Below are 20,359 nucleotides of genomic sequence, written 5' to 3'. Positions count from 1 at the left end.
AAAGAGTAAATAAGCAAACAAGAATCTACTTAAATTCTTATACTATGCTAGTTTCCTATTTACCACCCCTCAGTGTGTCCCCTTAGGAAAAAACCCAAATTCCTCAATCAGACCAGAAGAGGCCCCCATCTGTCTGCTATCCTGACTAGCTCTTCTTTACCCTTCAGCTGACAGCTCAAACCCCTTCCAAAGAGATGCTTCCCTATCTACCCAAGTTAAACTCTGTACCCCCTTCTCACAGCATCTTATTTTTCTCCCTCAAAATTTTCACAACGTGAATAAATTGCTAAATACCCTCCCTCTAGGTAACCAAATGGTCAAAAACAAATCAGGATTTTAGGATTTTTTAAAAAGCACATTATATAATAAGAAAAGCATCTTTGACTATTACTATTCCAAGAGCAAAAGTGTAGACACACAGAGAATACACAACAATAGCATACACTTGCCATCCTCATCTGAGTTGGCTGGGACAAGAATATTCAGGAAGATGAAGAATTGCCATTTCCCAGATGCCATTACCATCCCAGACTCCCTGTTCTGCCCCAACATTATGGAGCAGAGGGAATGATTATGGCAGAGAGAAGAAATAACTCAAGTGCTTCAAAATGCACTAGTGATACCACACCCGTCCACCTAGGTTTCACTTGTACAACTCGAATCAAAGATGACCCTTCCAAGACCAATACTGAAGAAGCAGAAAATTCAGAGCAGACAAGCCACTGCTGATTCAAGTTAAACAGTTTTTGACAAGTCCCACCACATACCCTGGAGTTCTGATGCCCCCAGGTCAGTAAGAAAAAGAAAAACAGCCCAGCAAGGCCTGGGGGCACCCAGAGCCTGGGGCACACAAAGAGAAGGTGCCAAAAGGTATGAGAAAAAGGGATTCTGGGGTGAAGTCTATACAAAACTGGATAAGCCACGTGGGTTAAAGACCGTGGCAACAAGGGCAGGCTGAAGGGCTGGAGGTCTTGAGATTAGAAAACAACGTCTTCATAGACAAAAGTAAAATGAACTGGAAATTAGGATCACTTTTAAGTGACTATGGACCACTACCTCAGTGGGAAAAGTGGATGAGAGGTGACAGTGTCTGAAAATGAAAGAGTTAAAAAACACCATGAACTACAGATACTGATGTGTAATTTAATAGAGGTTAGGAAGAACCAGAGATTGTGCTAGTCACTGCAGTATGCAGAAGGATGACCTATAGGTGAGTGAGATCAAGAGAAGTAGGGAAAGAGGTGGCTAACATAAATAATGTAGGGTTTTAAAAGAGGCCACACTGAAGACCAAATTAAATAATTTCTAGTTTCACAAGCCAGAAGAGATGGAAAAAATAAAAACCAGGATTTACTTAAGGTAAGTGTAGTGTAAACCCCAAGAGTGTTTTTGTCATACAAATGCCTGACTTAGGTTTTGATGCTGAAGTGTCCACTTCAAGGAGGGTTAACTTGAGTAAACACTTGGGCAGTCACAGGATGACACAAAGAGCCAAGCTGTCTCCCCCAGTGAGGCTCTTTGGTCTTACACCTCTCAGTTGATTTAGATAACTAACCAGATGATGTTGATGTTTTATGTTTCTCCCACTTTCCTTTCTTTTTTTGTCTCTCTGCCTAAGCTTCAAATTCCCTCTTATAATATAAATTCACCAGAAAAGAATGAGCCCAGGAAACCCTAGACCTCACTATCCTCAATGCCAATAAAAGCAGGAACCCAGGCCAGTGCTGGTACTTGTGCCCACTCCAGTTCCTACTCTGCTTTTGTCCCTGCCCATCCCTACCTCCATAACCTCATTGTGGCCAGGTGTGCTGTGTGACTTCCAGATCTTTTAAATAATAAATCATTAACCAAACAATTTCCTGATGCTTAATGCTAAAGGGCATCTTGCAATCATAATTAGAAAGGTTGGTCCAGTCACAATACTGGCTTATGAAGGGAAACAGCCACTGGAAATGCACTGGGTCCAGGTGACTGCCACCATGAATTTCTAGACGAGAGCATCACTCTCAACAGGCTGAGCCCAAGACCAACACAAAAACAAGTGAAGCAGTTGGAGAAGTGTTTTAAGAGAGGGTTAAACATATGTGTTATATTTATGCAACAGATTCTTGTCAAGGGGGGCTAACAGAACTGTTAGCAGAATTGACAGGGAAAACTGAGCAGGGATGGAAGTCTGAGAGGTAACAGAAATGTTACAGAGTGTGATCACCATAAAAAGGGGAGGTTCCATGTTTCCACCTAATGAAAGGTGGAGCTGAGCCAGAAGTGAAGAAGACTAGGGAGAAGAGACTTGGAGGAGGCACATGGAGCAGAGAGACATGTGGAAAAGGGCCTGCTTGCCTCTCGGATTTGGACTTGCACCAGGGACCTGGGGACATGGAAGGAGACACGTGGAGTCAAGACATGTAGAGCCACTTGGAAGAGACAATGGGTGAGAGACCTGTGGGGAGGCTGACAATGGTAACCATCACCTTGATTTGTACTTTAATTCTGATCCTTTTATCCCACACTGAACATGTCCCTCCCACCACTTTCCTACGGTTCCCTGCCAAAAGGTACCTTAGACTTGTGGCAAGCTTTTGGGCCTCAGTGGACCTGCTTTGGGCAACTTTGGGTGTTTCATTGGAAAACTACATCTTTTCTTCCCTTCTTTCTCTATGTACTCTAATCCTATTAAAGTTCTTTCACATTAAGAGAATATTTTGCTTTTATGTAGCAGACGGCAGACCCCATTGAGAGTGTGCAATGAGGTGCCCCTCATTGTGCCTGCTAACAGGAGTGAGGGAACTGTGACTCACATCCTAGGAGACTCACATACTATGTCTGATACTCTGTGTTACTAGTACAAAGATAAATAAGATGCATGACAGAAAGGCAATAAAGAGCAGCTAATCAGCTACCCTAATCCACAATACAACTGTGTCCACTCATCTCCTTTGGTCATGGCTGACTGACCCAGGCTAGGCCAATCAGATTCTCTTTCCTGAAAATTTAAAACCTTTGAAAGAGATGGAAGAAAGTTGGGGCCAAGTCACATTGTACACACTTGAAAGTACATCTGTGTTAACCCCTATCAATCCTCTGGTTCTCAACAGCTGTTTACTTCATTCCCCGCCCCCCCCCCCCATTCTGAGAGGTGCTTCTACCATATCTTTAAATAATTTCTCCATTTTGCCTTTTTTAAAAGTCAGAATCATTTGTGAAACTCATAACCAAAGCACCTTATCTGACACAATATGGTATCTGCCTTTAGCCAGTTCATTTATTTTATAAATGAGGAAATCGGTGCCAAGAATATATTTTTCCCAGGTTACAAGATGGGCAGGGGCAGGAGGAGGGAGGGAGGAAGAAGAATGTCTCAAGACCAAAACCCAACTTGCCCAAATACTAATACTGTGGGAAATATTTTTAAACACAGCTTTAATTTTTTTTTTTAAGATTTATTTATTTATACAAGAACTGGGTACAGGCCAGATGCACGGGAGGGTGAGAGGATTCACCAGAGACAGAGCGGGGAACAGAACAGGCAGACTGACTGAAAAATACTGCTGAGGGGAGCAGCGGGCAAGACAGGAGAGGTCTGCTTGCCATGTGGGCTGTTCTGTGGCTGGCGGGAATCAAATCCGCACTGCAGAGGCTACGGACAGCTCCACAGCGCTGCGCTCAACCACCTGCGCCACCAGGGAGGCCCTTTAAACACAGCTTTAGACAAAGACCAAAGATATAGAATATAAATAACTCCGGGTAAAATCTAGGTAAAAAGGTAAAACTTTCAAAGGCTAAAAAAAAACTGAAGCAGGGCCTCCCCGGTGGTGCAGTGGTTGAGCGCTGGGTTGCGAAGCTGCCCGCAGCCTCTGCAGCACTGGTTCGATCCCCGGCTGCTCCCCGGCCACCAGAGGAGGGTCCCGCATGGCGCGCAGACCTCTCCTGCCGCCCGCTGCTCCCCTCAGCAGTGTACTTCGGTCCTTCTGCCTGCTCTGCTCCCCGCTCTGGCTCTGGTGAATTCTCTCACCCTCCCGCGCTTCTGACTGTACCCAGTGCTTGTATAAATAGATAGATAGATAGATAGATAGATAGATAGATAGATAGATAGATAGATCTTTAAAAAAAAAAAACTGAAGCAGGTGGAAGTGGATAATGACTCAAGAGCCAGTGATCATCCATAGTACCTCATTTTCATATTCTATTATAATAAGAAGCCTGAGTAACCAAAGTTTTCTATAAATCCTTAGTATCTGAAACTAGTGTATTAATATAAAATCTGAGATAACAATTAAATATAAGGAGGTACAGAGAGCCAAAGGAAGGAAAGATAAATGTAAACACAAGACAATACTGTAAGAGTCGCATCTATAATACCAGAATATTTTTGGCATGCACCATATGCGTAAAAACATTTGTCTGCGTACCCTTCTTTACCAAATATTTTCAGATCATAAAATGGTTCTTGTATTTCCCTGACCTTCCAAGATTCTATTGCGATTTCACTTCCTCCTATGTTCAGACTTTGCAAAGCTGATTTCCTTTGTTTACCTTACAAAGTGTCCTTCCCTTTCGAAAGCTTTTACTTTACTTCCCTTCCTCTAGTCAAAAACTTCTCCATTAATTAGTAATCTTTCCTGTCTCCTTGATATTCTCTAGTCCAATTATTAATACAAGACAACTGGTATATTCTAGTTTTTTCTTAGGGGCACTGCTTCGGAAGCAACAGGAGGTTTTTTACTAAAAACATTAGCAGGGGTGATCTGTTTTTAAGACTGAGTAGAAATACCACATGTGCTTCTGTGAAACTATGCATTCCTCTTTGAACATGGGTTTTCAGTAAAAAAGAAATGGGAATCAAGTCTCATTTATTCCAGGAGGTCCAACCCAATAGGATAAACACGTAGAGCTAGTGGCAAAGTCCTTCATGTAAAAATAACTACTTTACAGAAAAGAAACTGTTACACATTAAGGAATCTATTTAATTAAAAGAAAAGTTGTCATAAATCTAATAGGAATAGGTAGAATACATCAAACCCAAATGGAAATTGAGATTTCCCACACACATGCTTATATATAGATATAAAATTAGAAGACATTAATAATCATTAAAAATTAACATTTTATTTACTTCAAAGAGTGGAAATGTGTAAACTTACTACAGCACTAAGCTCTGCTTACCTCCAGTCTTTCTAATAACCATACAAACTCAATTCTGTGTACATGTAGATTATTTGAAAACAGCCACTGAACTCAATTAACAGTAGGAAAACAAAAAATTTTAATGAGGCTTTTACCAAGACTTAATACCAAAGCTCTATTCAGGATAAAGAACATCATTCTTCTTTAAACCACAACTCTTCTAAATTGACACATGCCTGTTCCACTAAAGCAGTGGTTCATAATATGGTGGGGGTGGCAGGTGATTTGCCCATCTCACCCCCAGGGTTTACTGAGCAATGTCTACAGACATTTTGGTTTTCACAAGGGAGCTGGCAGTTAGGGGTGGAGGGCAAGAGAGATGCCACTGGCATCTAGTGTGTCAAGGCCCAGGAAGCTGCTAGACATCCTACAGGGGCCAGAACAGCCCTTCACAACCTTCACAGCAGAGAACAATCTGTCCTCAAATGGTGGAGGCCCACAGAGAAACAACACTGAAAGTGGAGCTGACGGGAAATAATTACGCCTGTCTGTATGCCAAGGGCCTTGTCCCTTTGCAGGAGCCACCTACCTTGGATGCCTGGGGCGTGGAGATTACATGGACGGTGCTTGGTTTGACACCGTTAGCCTTGGGCCGTTTATAGAGAGCAAATCTGCTTTTCCTCCGTCCTCTGTCTCCATTGGGTAAAGCACCATTGTACCTACAAAAGGAGGTGGAAGAGTTAATTCATTAGCAAATCTTACACATTAAGAACAAAAGGTAGGTGGATCAGGGAAGGGACAGGAATGGTCACTCAAAATTGCCCGCTAAACACCCCACAGAAGATAGAGAGGCAAAACAGACTTTGGCTGTAATACAATTCAAATCACTTCTAGAAACTTAATTTAAGAGTGATGTACAAAGTAATTACACATTTCCCATTCTATAAAGTCAGACTCTTCAAATCTTTTTGAAAAAGGACACAGTATAAATAAGCAAATGAGAATTCTGCAGAGGCCACATTAGTGCTGGCTCAATTCAGCAAACGTCATTCTAATGGACCCCAGAGAAACACTCAAGAAATATTTTTAAATGAACTAGTTAGAAAATAGCATACTAATTAAACCTCATCTCTCACTCTCAAATCATGTTAATGTCTGCAGGATCTTTACTTGTAAGAAGACCAAATTTGTTACTTGCATTCTTAAAAATTCTTAATTCTCTACATTTATTCCCATTTCCATTTGAGCTCTACACTGTGAGGTTAGCCAGCCTCCCTGCCCACCCCCCAAAAAAACAAACACCTTGCAACAATCAAATGTAAACTGTGACTCTACAAGAGGGTTGCCCAAAAGTATATGAGTATTAATTCACAAATTGTCTACTTGTAAGTCCCCTGGACACCATGTCACATCTTTAGGCAGCTTTTCTATATTCATATCTTAAGCTAATACCAGCATTATAAAGTGATGCAGTATGTCAGTTAACACTTCAGTTTCCAACTGTATCTCCTAACTCTGAATTAAAAGGTCCCCACGTACTCTGACCACTGCCCCAGGTTGCCACGTTACCACGACTACAGTCCACCTCCTTGTTGGCAGAAAGAAGTAACTGAGAGGACTGAAAGACGGGGAGGGAATCACTTAAAATTTCCGTGGACAAACAGGACAGCTCTAGGCTCCCCCAGAACATCAATGTTAGGGGCAGCATATCTGGTGACTACTTCTCTCCTAACAGCCTGGCCTTTGCCACTTCCCTTGACCCACCCCAAGAGGAAGCTTCCCCCATTTGGCAAAGAGGGGTCATGAGGGTCACTTGAGAACCTGAGGTTCACTTAGAACGAAGGGCTTTTGTATGTTTGTTTTACAATCCAGCAGCTACAGCACGATAATGGGTTTAAACTATCATCACAAGTTATTCCTGCTGTGTTTTTAATGTTTCCATTTCCATCACAAAGGAATGTCAGCTACATAAAAGTGTCTCCAGAGTACAGAGGCGATTTATTTCAAGTCTTAGTCATCTCCTTTTTCTGAGACAAGATCAGAAGAAGGTACATTATTTTCTGAAACATATTTATGATGGTGACTATAATGAACACTATGGGTGAGGAGCCATTCAAAACCCACTTTGCACTCACAAGATTCCCCGAAATCAAGATGAATATTCTGTATTGAGCAATACATGAGAATCAACTAGAGCCAGGCCTTGATACACCTGAGAGGAACATTTAGAGGGGCAACTATAAAATACCTGGCAGGGCTTCCTGGGCTGCTCCTGTCCGTGACTCTGTGGCCTCGCTCTCAACCACTTGCTCCTGGTCAGCAGAATCTAACCTACTACTAAGAGCGCGGGGGACACTCACATGACATCCCTCCCAGGAATCTATGCCTGGTCCCCCTACAGTGAGCCCCAGCACCACACTGAATGCAGTGGCCTTGCCAGCACCCTCCCCACTATCCTGGGGTTGAATGACCAGAGGTGGACGTCTGCCTGTAGGGTAAGGTGAAAAATCAGGCTTTTCTGCCCTCCCGCCATCAGGATAGATGAGGGAACCCTGTGATCCTGAATGCATGCCTGATGGCGGGCACCTGAAGTGGGTACACCTGAGCTAAGACTGTGCTTTTTTAAGGGCGGCGTCATGGGGACGCCAGCAGAAGCAGCAGAAGCCGAAAGAGAAGCCCGAAACAGAAGCAGAGAACGCCAGAGAGCCCAGATAGAGTGAAGATTTGCTGGGGGCTGGGAGGACTGCCAGCCTCCCGGCCCCCCAGCACCCCTGCCTGCCACGTACCCGCTGAACCCCAATAAAAAACTTGCAAAACCACTGAGGACTCTGACTCTTCCTTTACCCAGTCTGCTGGATCAGAAAACCTGCACTGTGGCCAGTCCTGCCCCTTTACACCACCCAAGCTGGCCAATGACATTCTCACCTGGAAAACAACACTGGAACTGAGAAACAAGCAACCAGCCTGTGGGAGGCTGGGGTTAAGCACGGGGGCTGCAAGGCTGTCACAGTCCATTATATGGATGAAGAAGCAGAGAAAGTGAGGCATGAAGCAGATGAAGGGAGACAAGCAATAGAGATGGAAAGAGGAATCCTCAAGGGCTTCTACTGGCCCAGATGTACACTGCCCCTTGATCAAATTCTTTTTAATTTAAGTGCACTCAGCTTCATTTCTGCTACTTAGAGTCCCAAAGCTATATCTAATATAAAGGGAGGAAAATCCACAAAACCCAAAACTGTCAACTTTAACATATGCAGAAACATTTTAATTTAAATTGCTGAGCACAGATGCAGAAATTACTGCTGGTTAAGTGAGGAACATACCAGTCTGCTTGCAGAGAACATGCTTGATACTTCTAGATGACAATCAGTGAACAATCCAACTGAAAATAATTAAGGTAACAGTGGAAAAACCACTGTCATGATGAGACAAGTTACTAATTAGGTTAAGCACATGGCCATTCATTATTTATAACATCGAGCACTAGGGCTATGACGATCAGGATTAGCTCGTCTGTCTTCACAGAGCTCCCTGCTTAAAAAGAAGAGAGATATGCAAAAACAAGTACGATAAGACACATGCAACAAGATACACTAGGAGCACAAAGCCCAAGAGAGAGGACATTAGGGACGCCTTCGTGGAGGAGACACGCTTGAACTGTCTTAAAATCTGAACAAGACTAAAGAGCAGGCAACAGGGCACACAAAGGCGAGTAGAGCAGAAAATTCAAGAGAAGTAGTAGGCAAGGAGGAGAGAGCCAGGAAGAGGCCAGATTACAACAGCCTGGGCCTCCATGGCCAGGGGCAGGGCGTTCTACCCCAAGGAGAAAAGGGAGTCTGGCAAGATTTAAGCAAAGGACTAACATAATTGAGAATAATCTTCAGGGCAGCCAGCGAGCACGGACATCCAGACAGAGGCAAGATGGTCAGAGGGGAGGGCAGAACCAGAGAGGGAGAGGACAGGCTGAATGTCCATGCCCCGGAAGCTGTGACTACAACCTTATTTGGCAAAAGGGTTTCTACAGTTGTAGCTAAGGATTTCAAGGTGATAATATCCTGGATTACTGGTGGGCCCTAAATCACTGACGAGTGTCTTTATAGGACACGTGGGAAAGAGGGGAGATGACCGTGTAAAGATGGAGGCAGAGACTTCAGCTAGACCATCGAAAGCCAGGGTATGCCTGGACCCACCAGCAGCCAGTAGAGGCAAGGCTGGCTCTTTCTCTAGAGAGCTTGGGGCAGTAGGGCCTTGTCAGCACTTGGGCTTCCTGCTTGAGGCCTTCAGAGAATAAGTTCTGCTGCTTTAAGCCTATGTTTGTGGTAATTTGTTACTGCAGCTTTTTTGGCTACTCTGAAAGTCCCAACCAAAAGAGCAATGGTGGAAATGAGTTGGAGGATTAGAAACAATTTTTAGAGAATTGTTTTCAATGCTAGATGAGTATCACAATCACCTGGGAAGCCTAATAAAAATACTCATGCCTCAGTCTCAGGAGATTCTGATTCACTGATTCTGGGACAAGACTCCGGTGTACATTTGTTAAAAGCTCTACGGATGCCACAGTGGAGAACCTTGGCTTGCAGGGCAAAAAGCAAGAGTACTTTATGACCCGTTTGGCATCACAAAGGACAGGACAGAGAAAGAGAATTTCATACAGGCTTCTGGCCACACAGATGACAGTTAAAATGAGGGCCAGTGGGATTACTCAAGAAAACAAGGGCAGAATAAAGGAGAAAAGAAAGCAAGGAGAGGCCTGGGAAGATAGAGCCACTTAAAAAAACAACCTAGGAGGCCTCCATGGTGGCGCAGGCGATTGAGCGCAGTGCTGTGAAGCTGTCCACAGCCTCTGCAGTGCTGGTTCGATCCCCGCTGGTCTCGGAGCAACCCACATGGCAAGCAGACCTCTCCTGTCTCGCCCGCTGCTCCCCTCAGCAGTGTATTTCGTCAGTCTGCCTGTTCTGCTCCCTACTCTGTCTCTGGTGAATCCTCTCACCTTCCCGCACATCTAGCGCATCTACCCCAGTTCTTGTATAAATAAAATAAATCTTTAAAAAACAAAACAAAAAACCTATTCCTGATCACAGGTGGAAGGGCTAAGACCAGGAGTGATATTGCCAAAGCAAGAGAAGAGAGCATTTCAACGATGTCCATAAGTGAAGAGACCAGTCAGCCGCACAGCAAAGCACAACTGATTTTGAAAATAGTGGGTCACTAGTGACCTCACCCATCTTTGAAACAAAGTAAAAACAAGCAAACCCCTCCATCTCTCGGCCTCCACTGCCATGCCCATTTTATCCTACAGTAGAGCATCCTGAAAGAGGATGCGCCCACTCCCAGCACTGCCAACTCTTCAATCCACTGCCCTTTGATCTTCACTTTCAGATCTGAAAGTACACTTGGCCACGTGTCATAAGCCCCCTACTCCATTCATGAACCCCCCACCCCATCCAGCCTGACCCCGAAAAAGAGTCCCCTGATGACGGTCCTCTCGGGGAACAAGGTGGTAAAGAGCCACATCACTTCTCCCACTGAGGGGTAAGTCTAATTCCCTTCTCTCTAAACCTGCGATGGCCTTACTGACTTGTTCACTTAGGGGATGGAGAGGAAGTGATGTTCTGACCTTTCCAAAGCCAGATCTGAGAAAGTTTTACAGCTTCTGCTTGAATCTCTGAGGAGCTGCCATGTATAAGAAACCTAGGACCACGGTGCTGGGAAGACCACACAGTGACATCCCAGTCAGCAGTCCCCACTGAGGCTAGCCTTCCCTCTAAGGCACCAGATGTGTGCTGAGCTGTCTCAGACCCCCCATCCATCAGCCCACCCCCAGGTGACCACAGTTGCTATCACAGGAAGCATAATCACCTGGCTGAGCATGGCCAGAATTCCTGGCCCAAAGAATTTTACTATAAATAAGATGGTTGTTGTGAGTCACTAAGCCTGCCTGGGGTTGTTGGTTACACAGTAAGAAATGCCTGAAACAATCTTTCAGTACACCCTCCCTCTCCCTTGCTTCATGACTTCTTCTTTGTCCTCTGATCTAATTCAATCTAATTCAAGTCAAGCACCTGAAACTCCATCACCAAATCTTCCCTCCCCCCAGCACTCCCTCCCTCACCTGACTCCACCTCCTCCCAGGGAGCACACTGTCCCTCTCCAGCACCTGAGTGGTGCACAGGGCACACAGTAGGCATGGAAGCCGCCCAGCAGACCACATGAGGGAAAGACTGACCTTTGTATAGTAAAGCTCAGACAGCAAAGAGGGTTTATTTACAAAAGGAAAGGTATCCTTCCAAAAAGGTCAGAACATTCCCTGACCTGACAAGCTTTTTAGCCAGTAAGTTTATAGAAGAGTTCTAAATGCTGCTGATACACCTGCCTCAGCTGCTGAACAGGGGTATTTTGATTCAAAACCACAAGTTACATTTCAAACTTCACATTAAAAACAAAAATTCTGAAGACTTAAAAACAACCACTTATTTAGGAAATATATGATGAAAACTGAACTTTTTTTGTCTATATGCCCGATAGTAGGTCTTAATTGGTAAGCCATTTGGAAGCTGCAAAGGATAATGAAAAACCTGTATAGAAAACCTCACATAATTATAATGGGTTTTTGAATTGACATAGTGTTAATTTAATAGTGTTTGCTGTGCACTTACTATGTGCCAAGAAATCCTGTGAAAGAAATATTATCACTCCCAGAGGACAAATGAAAAGCGTGAATGGTTAACACACACACACACTCGCAAAACTAGGAAAGGGCAGGCAAAACCACACTGGCTCTGTCTCCAAACATCACCCTCTTTCCAGTCGACAGCACTGACAGTTTTTTGATCCAAGGCATTTCTTGGTGAGTAACACTAAAGATATATCCTTGAGAAGATGCCTGCCACCAAAAAATGCATTTGTCAAAAAGAATTTCCAATAGGGAACAGCAGCAGCAGAGGGGCACCAGCAAGCCCAGTGACATTCTGCAGCATGACACTGGACCGTGATCTCGCCTGAGCCCCACAGCAGCAGCCAGGCAGAAAGAGGCCGTGGCGGCGCCACAGCAGCTCAAGGCTCTGCTCTCCCTAGAAAGTAACATCTCTGTCATTGCTAAGTCACAAGAAATTACAACCAGTGTAGACTGTGTGCTGTGAATGAATGGGACAGAAACTGTGAAGCCAGTACAGAGTCTGATAAACCCCTGCAAAGGGGCACCTGTCTTTTTTTTTTTTTTAAAGATTTATTTATTTATACAAGCACTGTGGGGTACAGGCCGGAGGCGTTGGAGGGTGAGAGAATTCACCAGAGACAGAGCAGGGAACAGAACAGGCAGAAGGACCAAAGCACACTGCTGAGGGGAGCAGCAGATGAGGCAGGAGAGGTCTGCCATGCCATGTGGGAATCTCCCAGGCCAGCCAGGAATCGAACCGGCGCTGCAGAGGCTGCGGACAGCTTCACAGAACTGTGCTCAACCCGTTGCGCCACCGGGAAGGCCCGGGGCACCTGTCTTGAGGCAGCTTGCAAGAACTCCCCACAACAGTGAATACACTATTGTAACTGTGTATACACAAACACACATAAACCTGTAAGTGGCTGACAATGGCTTACATCATTATGTCCCAACTTCTTCTGACTTAGTCTATCATACACATCTGGACTTGCCCTGCCCGGATGAACGTCACATACAAAGCCCAGGGACAGGCAATGCTTATTTCTCTGCGCCTGAGAAACACTGCATGCTGTAGGGGCACATAAAATACACAGTAGACTTGGATTTCTAGCCAGAGAACTAATTATGGGAGTATCATATCCGTATACCCCCTTCGGGGACAACCTGCTGTAACTTTCCAACATTAATTCATTCAGAAAATCTTCCTGGACTTGGCTTTAAAATAAAAATTCTCCATTTCCCATTTCTGGCTGGAAAAGGACTTTGCTCAAAAGGTCTTTGCTCTGAATAGCCATTTAAGATCTACTGAGTATGAAAAAATACATGTATCATTCAATAAGGCATTATGTGGAGGACATGGGCTGAGTCAGGCTCCAGGGCTGGGTGCTAAGGGGCTAAGGATATAAAGAAAGACACCTTGTCCCTCCGTGAGTTAGAAAACAATTGTAGCAAATAAATCAGACAGTTAGTCTTGAATCAGGACAGTCTTGAATTAGGACTAGTGTCTTGGCGTGCCCTGTTCATGCGATCTGTGTGCTGGAACCTTAGTTTCTATACCAGACTTTTGTGACAATGCAGGTTATCTTCTGTTTACCTGACACCATTTAGATTGGATGCCCTTTGAGAAGTGCCCTACTCCCTCTCATACCCTCCTTCCCCTCCCTTAAACTGAGGAGGGGCCCACTAAAATCACCATATTGGTGTGGGTGTGTTTAATGTTCCAGGGATAAGAGTTCTAGCTCAAACTCTATGCTGGTGCTGTGAACTCAGACCCAAGAAGAGCTTCAGCTTCCGCAACTACACAGATGGCAACACAAAGTTATAAATTCAGTTTTATAAAAGAGAGTCCCAACTCCCTTGCAAACATTTCAATTCAATATGGACAAGGATCACCCAACTAAAATGTCAGCATCCTGTCCACAGATGAATGTGTGGTTGCCACCTTAGCTATGGGCTTTTCTAAGCCACTACAGTTTGAAAAGGCTCCCAATATGCTGTGGTAGTGAAGCCAGGTAAGCTTGCAGGTTGCCCCTTTCTGATGGTGAGGGTGTCTAGCTATCCCATACCAAAATAGCTCCCAAGAAAACGTTAAAATGTTTTCTAGAGCAGAAACACAGCATAACACTGGTGCTCAGAGGATTCTAAACCCTGCTCTGGGTTTTTTACATGCACACACTCTCATCCAGTCTTTGCAGCCAGAGGGTAGGCAGGTGGAGGGGGAGGGAGACAGGTCCTGGCCTGCACCCCACCCCACATGTGACTGCACAAGTCTCTGAGCCTCTCAGAACCTTACCCCACTTCCCCATGAAGTAGGAAGGCACAGTCAATGGCTTGGGTTCTGGAGCCCGGTGGTGCTGGGAGATGAGGCAAAGCCAGTTAGCTCAGAAGCAGCTCCCTGGCTGCATAAGGCAGCCTCTTCAGCACCACTTCTACTCTGCCCTGGGCAACCGCTGTTCTTCCCACTTGTCTCTTCCTCCAATCAGGCCATATAAGGCAAAAAGCAAGCAAATCCAGTCTACCTAAAAAACAAAGGAACTGTTTATGAAAAGAGTAATATTTACTATCTAGTATTTAGTTATTTGCTTCTTGGAAATAGTTCACCTCCCTTTTTCATTTCAAATTGGCACTGCCACTGAATCACAACAGAAAAGGTTTATACTGTGCTGACTCTTTGATTTTTAAGCATTGCTGGAGGGCCAACAGCACAGCATTTTCCCCTGAATACCTTAAGGTACGAAAAATATCAGGAATAAAGAAAGCTATTTGTGTCACTCTTAAAATATTTACTACTTCTTTGATGTTTCCATTGGTTCCAACAGTCCAAAATATCTCCATTGAGGTATGAATTAATAGTAGTGCTTTACATCAAAGAATGTTTTTTATCCCATGGGTGAAAATTATTTTTTAAGTATTAGCCTGCAGTAATTTTTGATTGCTAAAAGAAAATACCAAATGAAGAGAAAAAAAGGATAGTGAGAAATGAATTTGCTCTAGTACAAGATTTGCAGAATACAAGAACTAGATAGACATTCTTAAATCTTATTCTGTACTTAATTAATACCTTACACTCCACACTTCTTTGCATAGCTCACCAATTAATAATTTTGCAAAGCAGACTAAATCTTAGTATTCTTTCTGCATTGCTTTAACATTTGCTTAGTTTAGTCTTTGATCACTTTAAGATAGACACACCAAATGTCTGTGGTAGATTGAAATATCGGCCCCAGTTCTTCCTTCCTCCCTGAATCATGGCCTCTATAAGACATTCTAGTTCCTTGGCTTCCTTGTCTGGGACTTTGTATTGGGCCCTATGACTTGCTTGGGCCACTAGGAAATTAACAAATGTGACCCAAGCAGTAGTTTGAAAGGTGCTTGGTAGTTGAGATCACCACTGGCACCACCGTCATGGCCACAGGAAGAATATGTCACAGCTGGTCTGCTGAGACACTGGAAGGAGCCCCAAAAGTAACTGCAGATGAAGCAAAGTCACTTGGTCTGGGGAGGGTTTGCATCATATGATACAAGTTAAGTGATAGTGTGTATTTCAAAAGCAAATTAAGTAGCTTCATCAATACTTAAAAAGATTTGGGGCTAAAGAAACACAAAATATTATATAGGGAGTTTCATATAGAAAGTATACCCTTTCATTCTAGAGGAAGAAGTCTAAAATCAGAGATAATGTCAAATCTGTCCCTTTTTAAATTCATTATAAGAAAATGGGACTTTTTAAAACGTGTATACTTCTTCAAGAGGAGGTGAAATATCCACTGTACATCTCATTTTTCTTTTGTCTTTTTTTATAAATCAACATGTCATTTAACATCTGTTGTCCCTCAAAGAAGCCGCATAATGAGTGTATATTTGCAAACAAAGGTCTTAATCTCTAAAAATGAAATTTAAATAAAAGAATTTGGGAAAAAACACTGCGTCTTTGGAAAAGTATTGATTCTTTAAATGCACTATAGTAAGAGACCTCTGAAAAGTGAGCAACTCAAAGGCTGCCTGAAAGAGAAGCATCTTAATCCAGCATGGGGTCCATTACCAAGCATGCATCAAGTTACTGGCATATCAAATAAAGAGCTTGGCGGTATTTGATTACTGGTCCAAAGTTTAAGTATTAAAGTCAGAAATTTAAACCATCATTGGAATTGCTTCTGCATCATACCTAATTATAACTATTCCTAACTACTAAAATGATTACTTCCAATCTCTTTTCCCTCAAACTTTCATGGCATGGCTTGCTTACTACTAAAAATAAACACACTAATATATGCTTTACTTTATTAATGTTGTTTCCTGTGAACATATACAGTATGTACAGGGCTCTGTACAAATTCCTAGAAATAAAGACATGCAGAGTAAGCAAATGCAACTTTTGAACATCACTGGGCAATGCCATGATAAATAAATTACCAAAGAGAAATGTACTTGACATTGTATGCAATAATTACATTCCCAAAGCAATTTCTTATAAAAAATATTAGTTTTATTCAATTATCCATGATGGGGGAGAGAGAATGATTTTATACCAAATAAAAATACTTTTTAATGATCTACAAAGCATAAAATCATTCATGGCTTTATGTCACGCACACTGATGTTACAACAACCAGGAATAAAATAGATTCACTCGCTTTCACATAACTTTTCTAAAGATAATTTTTCTATATGTGAACACCTACATTAACTAAAAGCTGAAACACAAGATTAGAAGGTATTAGAAATAAAAATGTATACAAAATCAAATTTATTTCAAGAATTGGAAGCACCCTCTAAAACCTTTTATAATACTAAAGTAGTAGGTGAATCAGGTCAGTTACACAAAAGGTCTTAATATGATTTTGGAACAACCAATCAATCCTTCAGCATTATAGAAGCAAATGATCTAGAAGTTAATTTTGGTTGGAGCATTAATTCACCATCTGCAAAAGAAAAAAAAATCTTGATATTCACCATGAAAATATATTAACTGATCAATAACCACAAATAATACAAATAGTTATTTTTACATGGATATTAGTAGCCAGTCAATAGCTATATACATAATCTGAATAGAGGGAGTATGTTATTAAGAATTCTATAATCAAAACACAGGTTTCCCCCCAAACTCTCCTGTTTTACAAATTCTTTTTTTAACATGTCTTTTTTTTTTAAGTTTTGTTTAGCTGCCACTAATTTACATAACTGTTTAATTTGGGGAGCACAACTTCATATCTTCCTCTATGCCTCACTCAGTCACCACCAAGCTCCAGTGCCACAATCCTATCTTCTTCTCACCCCTGTTCCGCCTCCCCCACTCCCTATTGCCTCTAGTAATCAGTAAAATTCTCATAGAGTTTAAGAATTATTCTTGTTTTGTTAGTTTGTTCTCTTTATGGTCATTTATAGTCTACAACTGGTTGAAACCATCAGACAAGTGTCTTTTATTTTCTGACTTATTTTACTGGCATAACCATTTCAAGATCCATCCATTTTGTCCCAAAAGGTACTATTTCATCTTATTTTAACAGATGAGTAATATTTCACTGAGTATATGTTGTACAATTTGTTTAATTCATTCCTCTGTCAATGAATGGTTCACATTTTAGGTTGGTTCCATGTCTTGAAATATAAGAAGATTCTCAGAAAATTTCTAGCCATATTCAGAGAGTCACAGTTTGAGAGTTACAAACAAATGACCTTAGATATACACTGACTCATTGCACAGATCTGCACTGTCCAATATGGCAGCCACTAGTCACTGGGACTGTTTAAGTTCAGTTAAAATTAAAGTGTGGTTTTTCATGCTAGCCACATTTCAGGTACTCAACAGCCACGTGTGGTAAATGGCGAACATCCATGATGACAGAGAACCCTTCCACCATAAAAAGTTCAAGTGGAGAGGTCTTGTATAGTCAAGCAAGTCAGAGCAGGAGGCAGCTTCAAGGTCACACAGCCAATCAGTAGTAGTGTCCTGAATCAGGGCAATTCTGATTTCAGAACGTGCAGAAAATGATAGTTTTTGCACAATGTGAAAAGAGCCCCTTGGAATAATGCCAGGGCCAAGAAGATATTCTCAACTCATTCTGCTTGAAGAAGATGTTTTGCTATCTAGTAATTAAGAAAACGTTCTACTGCCTTTTGAGGGAAACATTTCAGTATCAAAAAATATATTTTGCTTAAGGTTGAAGCATTTTCTCTAAAGACACGTTTTTGAAATCTGCAATGTAAAGTTACTGGCTAAGAATGATTTACTTATAAAAATTCACTTCATAAACAACTTCTAAATTCAGATAACATAGGTCCTAAAAGGCACTTGGTAAAACTCTTTATCCATTCCAGACTAATAGTTTTAAGAGCCAAGGGTTAAATATTTCTGTCTTAATTATTTTAAAGTATTATAAAGTTATTATAAAATAACAAAAACATTTATACTAAAATCAGGAGCAAAACAAGCAAGTTCACTATTACCACTTCTACTAAACATTGTTCTAGAAGTCTTGGCTTAAGTAAAATCATGAATTAGAAACAAGGAATACTAATTGTTGGAAAAGAAGATATAAAATTAGCATTGTTGCTACAATAATTAAATCAATGTGTTACTTGAGAACAAAAACCATAAACCAATGAGACTGAAGAGATAATTCAGAAACAGACCTTGACTATGTTAGAAAGTATTGGGTGTCGGAAAAGTCGTGATGTATTTTCTCTATGTTTTTCAAGCAAAAATGTGTCACAACTTTTTCAACAACCCAATATATAAAATGAAGACAGGACCACCAGTCAATGAGAAAGAAATTGTTATTATTTCATCAATTGTGTGGGGAAAATGAGTTGCTGCTTTGAAAGAAAAAGACTGGTTAGAGCTACATTTTATATCCCATCACAAAATAAGTCCCAAAACATTCCAGAAATAAATATGAGCAAGTCTAAACTAAAAAGGGAAACAAAGTTGATTATCATTTCCATGAATCAGGAATAATGTTTTAAACAAAAAAGAAATAGAAACAATGAAAAGGAATCACATACTTCAAAAAATCTGAAATTTCTGCATAGCAAAACTGCAAAATCACACATCTAACAAAACTGCTGAAAATATTGACAATATGACAAAAACTTGGTATCCTTAATAGGTATATGTTTTCATAAGTAACAGAAAAAAATACAGACATCCCCATAGCGACACAACAGAAAAACAGGCAAAGAAAATTAACAGAAAAAATATAAGGGCTAGAGACCATATCGGAAAAATGTTCCATCTCATCAGTAATAAAAAATACAAACTAGGGCCTCCCCAGTGGCGCAGCGGTTGAGCGCTGGGTTGCGAAGCTGCCCGCGGCCTCCGCGGCACCGGTTCGATCCCCGGCTGCTCCCCGGCCATCGGAGGAGGGTCCCACATGGCGCGCAGACCTCTCCTGCCGCCCGCTGCTCCCCTCAGCAGTGTACTTCGGTCCTTCTGCCTGCTCTGCTCCCCGCTCTGGCTCTGGTGAATTCTCTCACCCTCCCGCACTTCTGACTGTACCCAGTGCTTGTATAAATAAATAAATAAATCTTTAAAAAAAAAAAAAAGATAGCCTTTAAAAAAAAAAAATACAAACTAAAGCAAAATTTCATTATTTGCCAATAAAACTGCCACCTTGTTGAAATGACACAGCATTCTAACATAAGGCCGGAAGAGTGCTGCTTTGAAACCCAGGTGCCCTCCTGGGGAAAGGGCCTTCAGGACTCGCGCCTGCCCCTGGCAGTTTAGAAGTGGTCGGCGTGATGTGGTGATTATCAGAAGCTCTTCCAGGGACTTGGGCACAGGATCCATACCATCTCCTTTTCTTGCTTTGACTATACAACTCTCTCTTTTCCTTCAATTCTTGAACCCGTGTATTCAGTTCCTCCAGGAAAATTAAGTTGACCCTCATCACCTTTCCGTGTCTGCAAGGCTGGCTGTGTTGAATGACTCTTTCTCTAGTCTGGCACTTTCTAAACAAGTCTCCATCTCTGCATACACTTCTTTTTAGCAGCATAAACCTTGTCAACAAGTTGGCATTTCTCCCCCAATCCACGCAGCCAGTGTTTCCGCCTGCTGCTTTTCACTTCTTAGATAAAGTCAACTTCTAACAGACTGAACAAGTCTATACATAAGAGACTTGCCATTAAGCTGATAAAAAGGTGGACACACCACTGTTTCCCACTGGGACTCTAAAAAATGAGTGATGGACCCAAGCCATTGGACAGTAGTGCTTATCACCACCTCACCCAACTTCCCAAGGATCAGCCTATAGCCAAGATCCAGAGAATGGCGGCCCCTCCATGGCACTGATCCACCACAGGGCTCTGCCCAGTAGCCATGGATACACCAATCACAACAAACCCCAAGGCACACCCTTAACATTCCAACCAAGAAGGGGCATCCGGATTGGTCAGTTACATGTTGGTGGGGAAGAGGATTTGCAATAAAATATGACTCCACCCACTATACCATGAATTCTTAATAGTGATGAAAAAGGATTACAAAAAAACAGAAAGCAAAATGTGCATATAGCATCACATCTAATATAATCGAAATACATTAATATGGATAGGAGAAACTGAAAAAAGTAAAATACA

General features: G+C 42.2%; 1 protein-coding gene across 1 annotated transcript in view; it reads right to left on the bottom strand.

Annotated features, from left to right (window-relative positions):
• Positions 1-20,359, bottom strand: part of PELI2 (pellino E3 ubiquitin protein ligase family member 2) — a gene marked incomplete at both ends in the record, with an annotated part of 170,037 nt that overhangs the window by 111,901 nt on the left and 37,777 nt on the right. Inside the window, one exon of the mRNA XM_084241029.1 lies at positions 5,714-5,843. Coding sequence (XP_084097155.1) covers positions 5,714-5,843 — 130 coding nt within the window. The remainder of the gene's footprint in view (positions 1-5,713; positions 5,844-20,359) is intronic.

The sequence above is a fragment of the Talpa europaea genome, assembly GCF_964194135.1.
Source record: "Talpa europaea genome assembly, chromosome: 8".
In the NCBI taxonomy this organism is placed as follows: domain Eukaryota; kingdom Metazoa; phylum Chordata; class Mammalia; order Eulipotyphla; family Talpidae; genus Talpa; species Talpa europaea.
The sequence above is the reverse complement of the archived record's forward strand: the minus strand, read 5'-3'. Positions and strand labels throughout refer to the sequence as shown.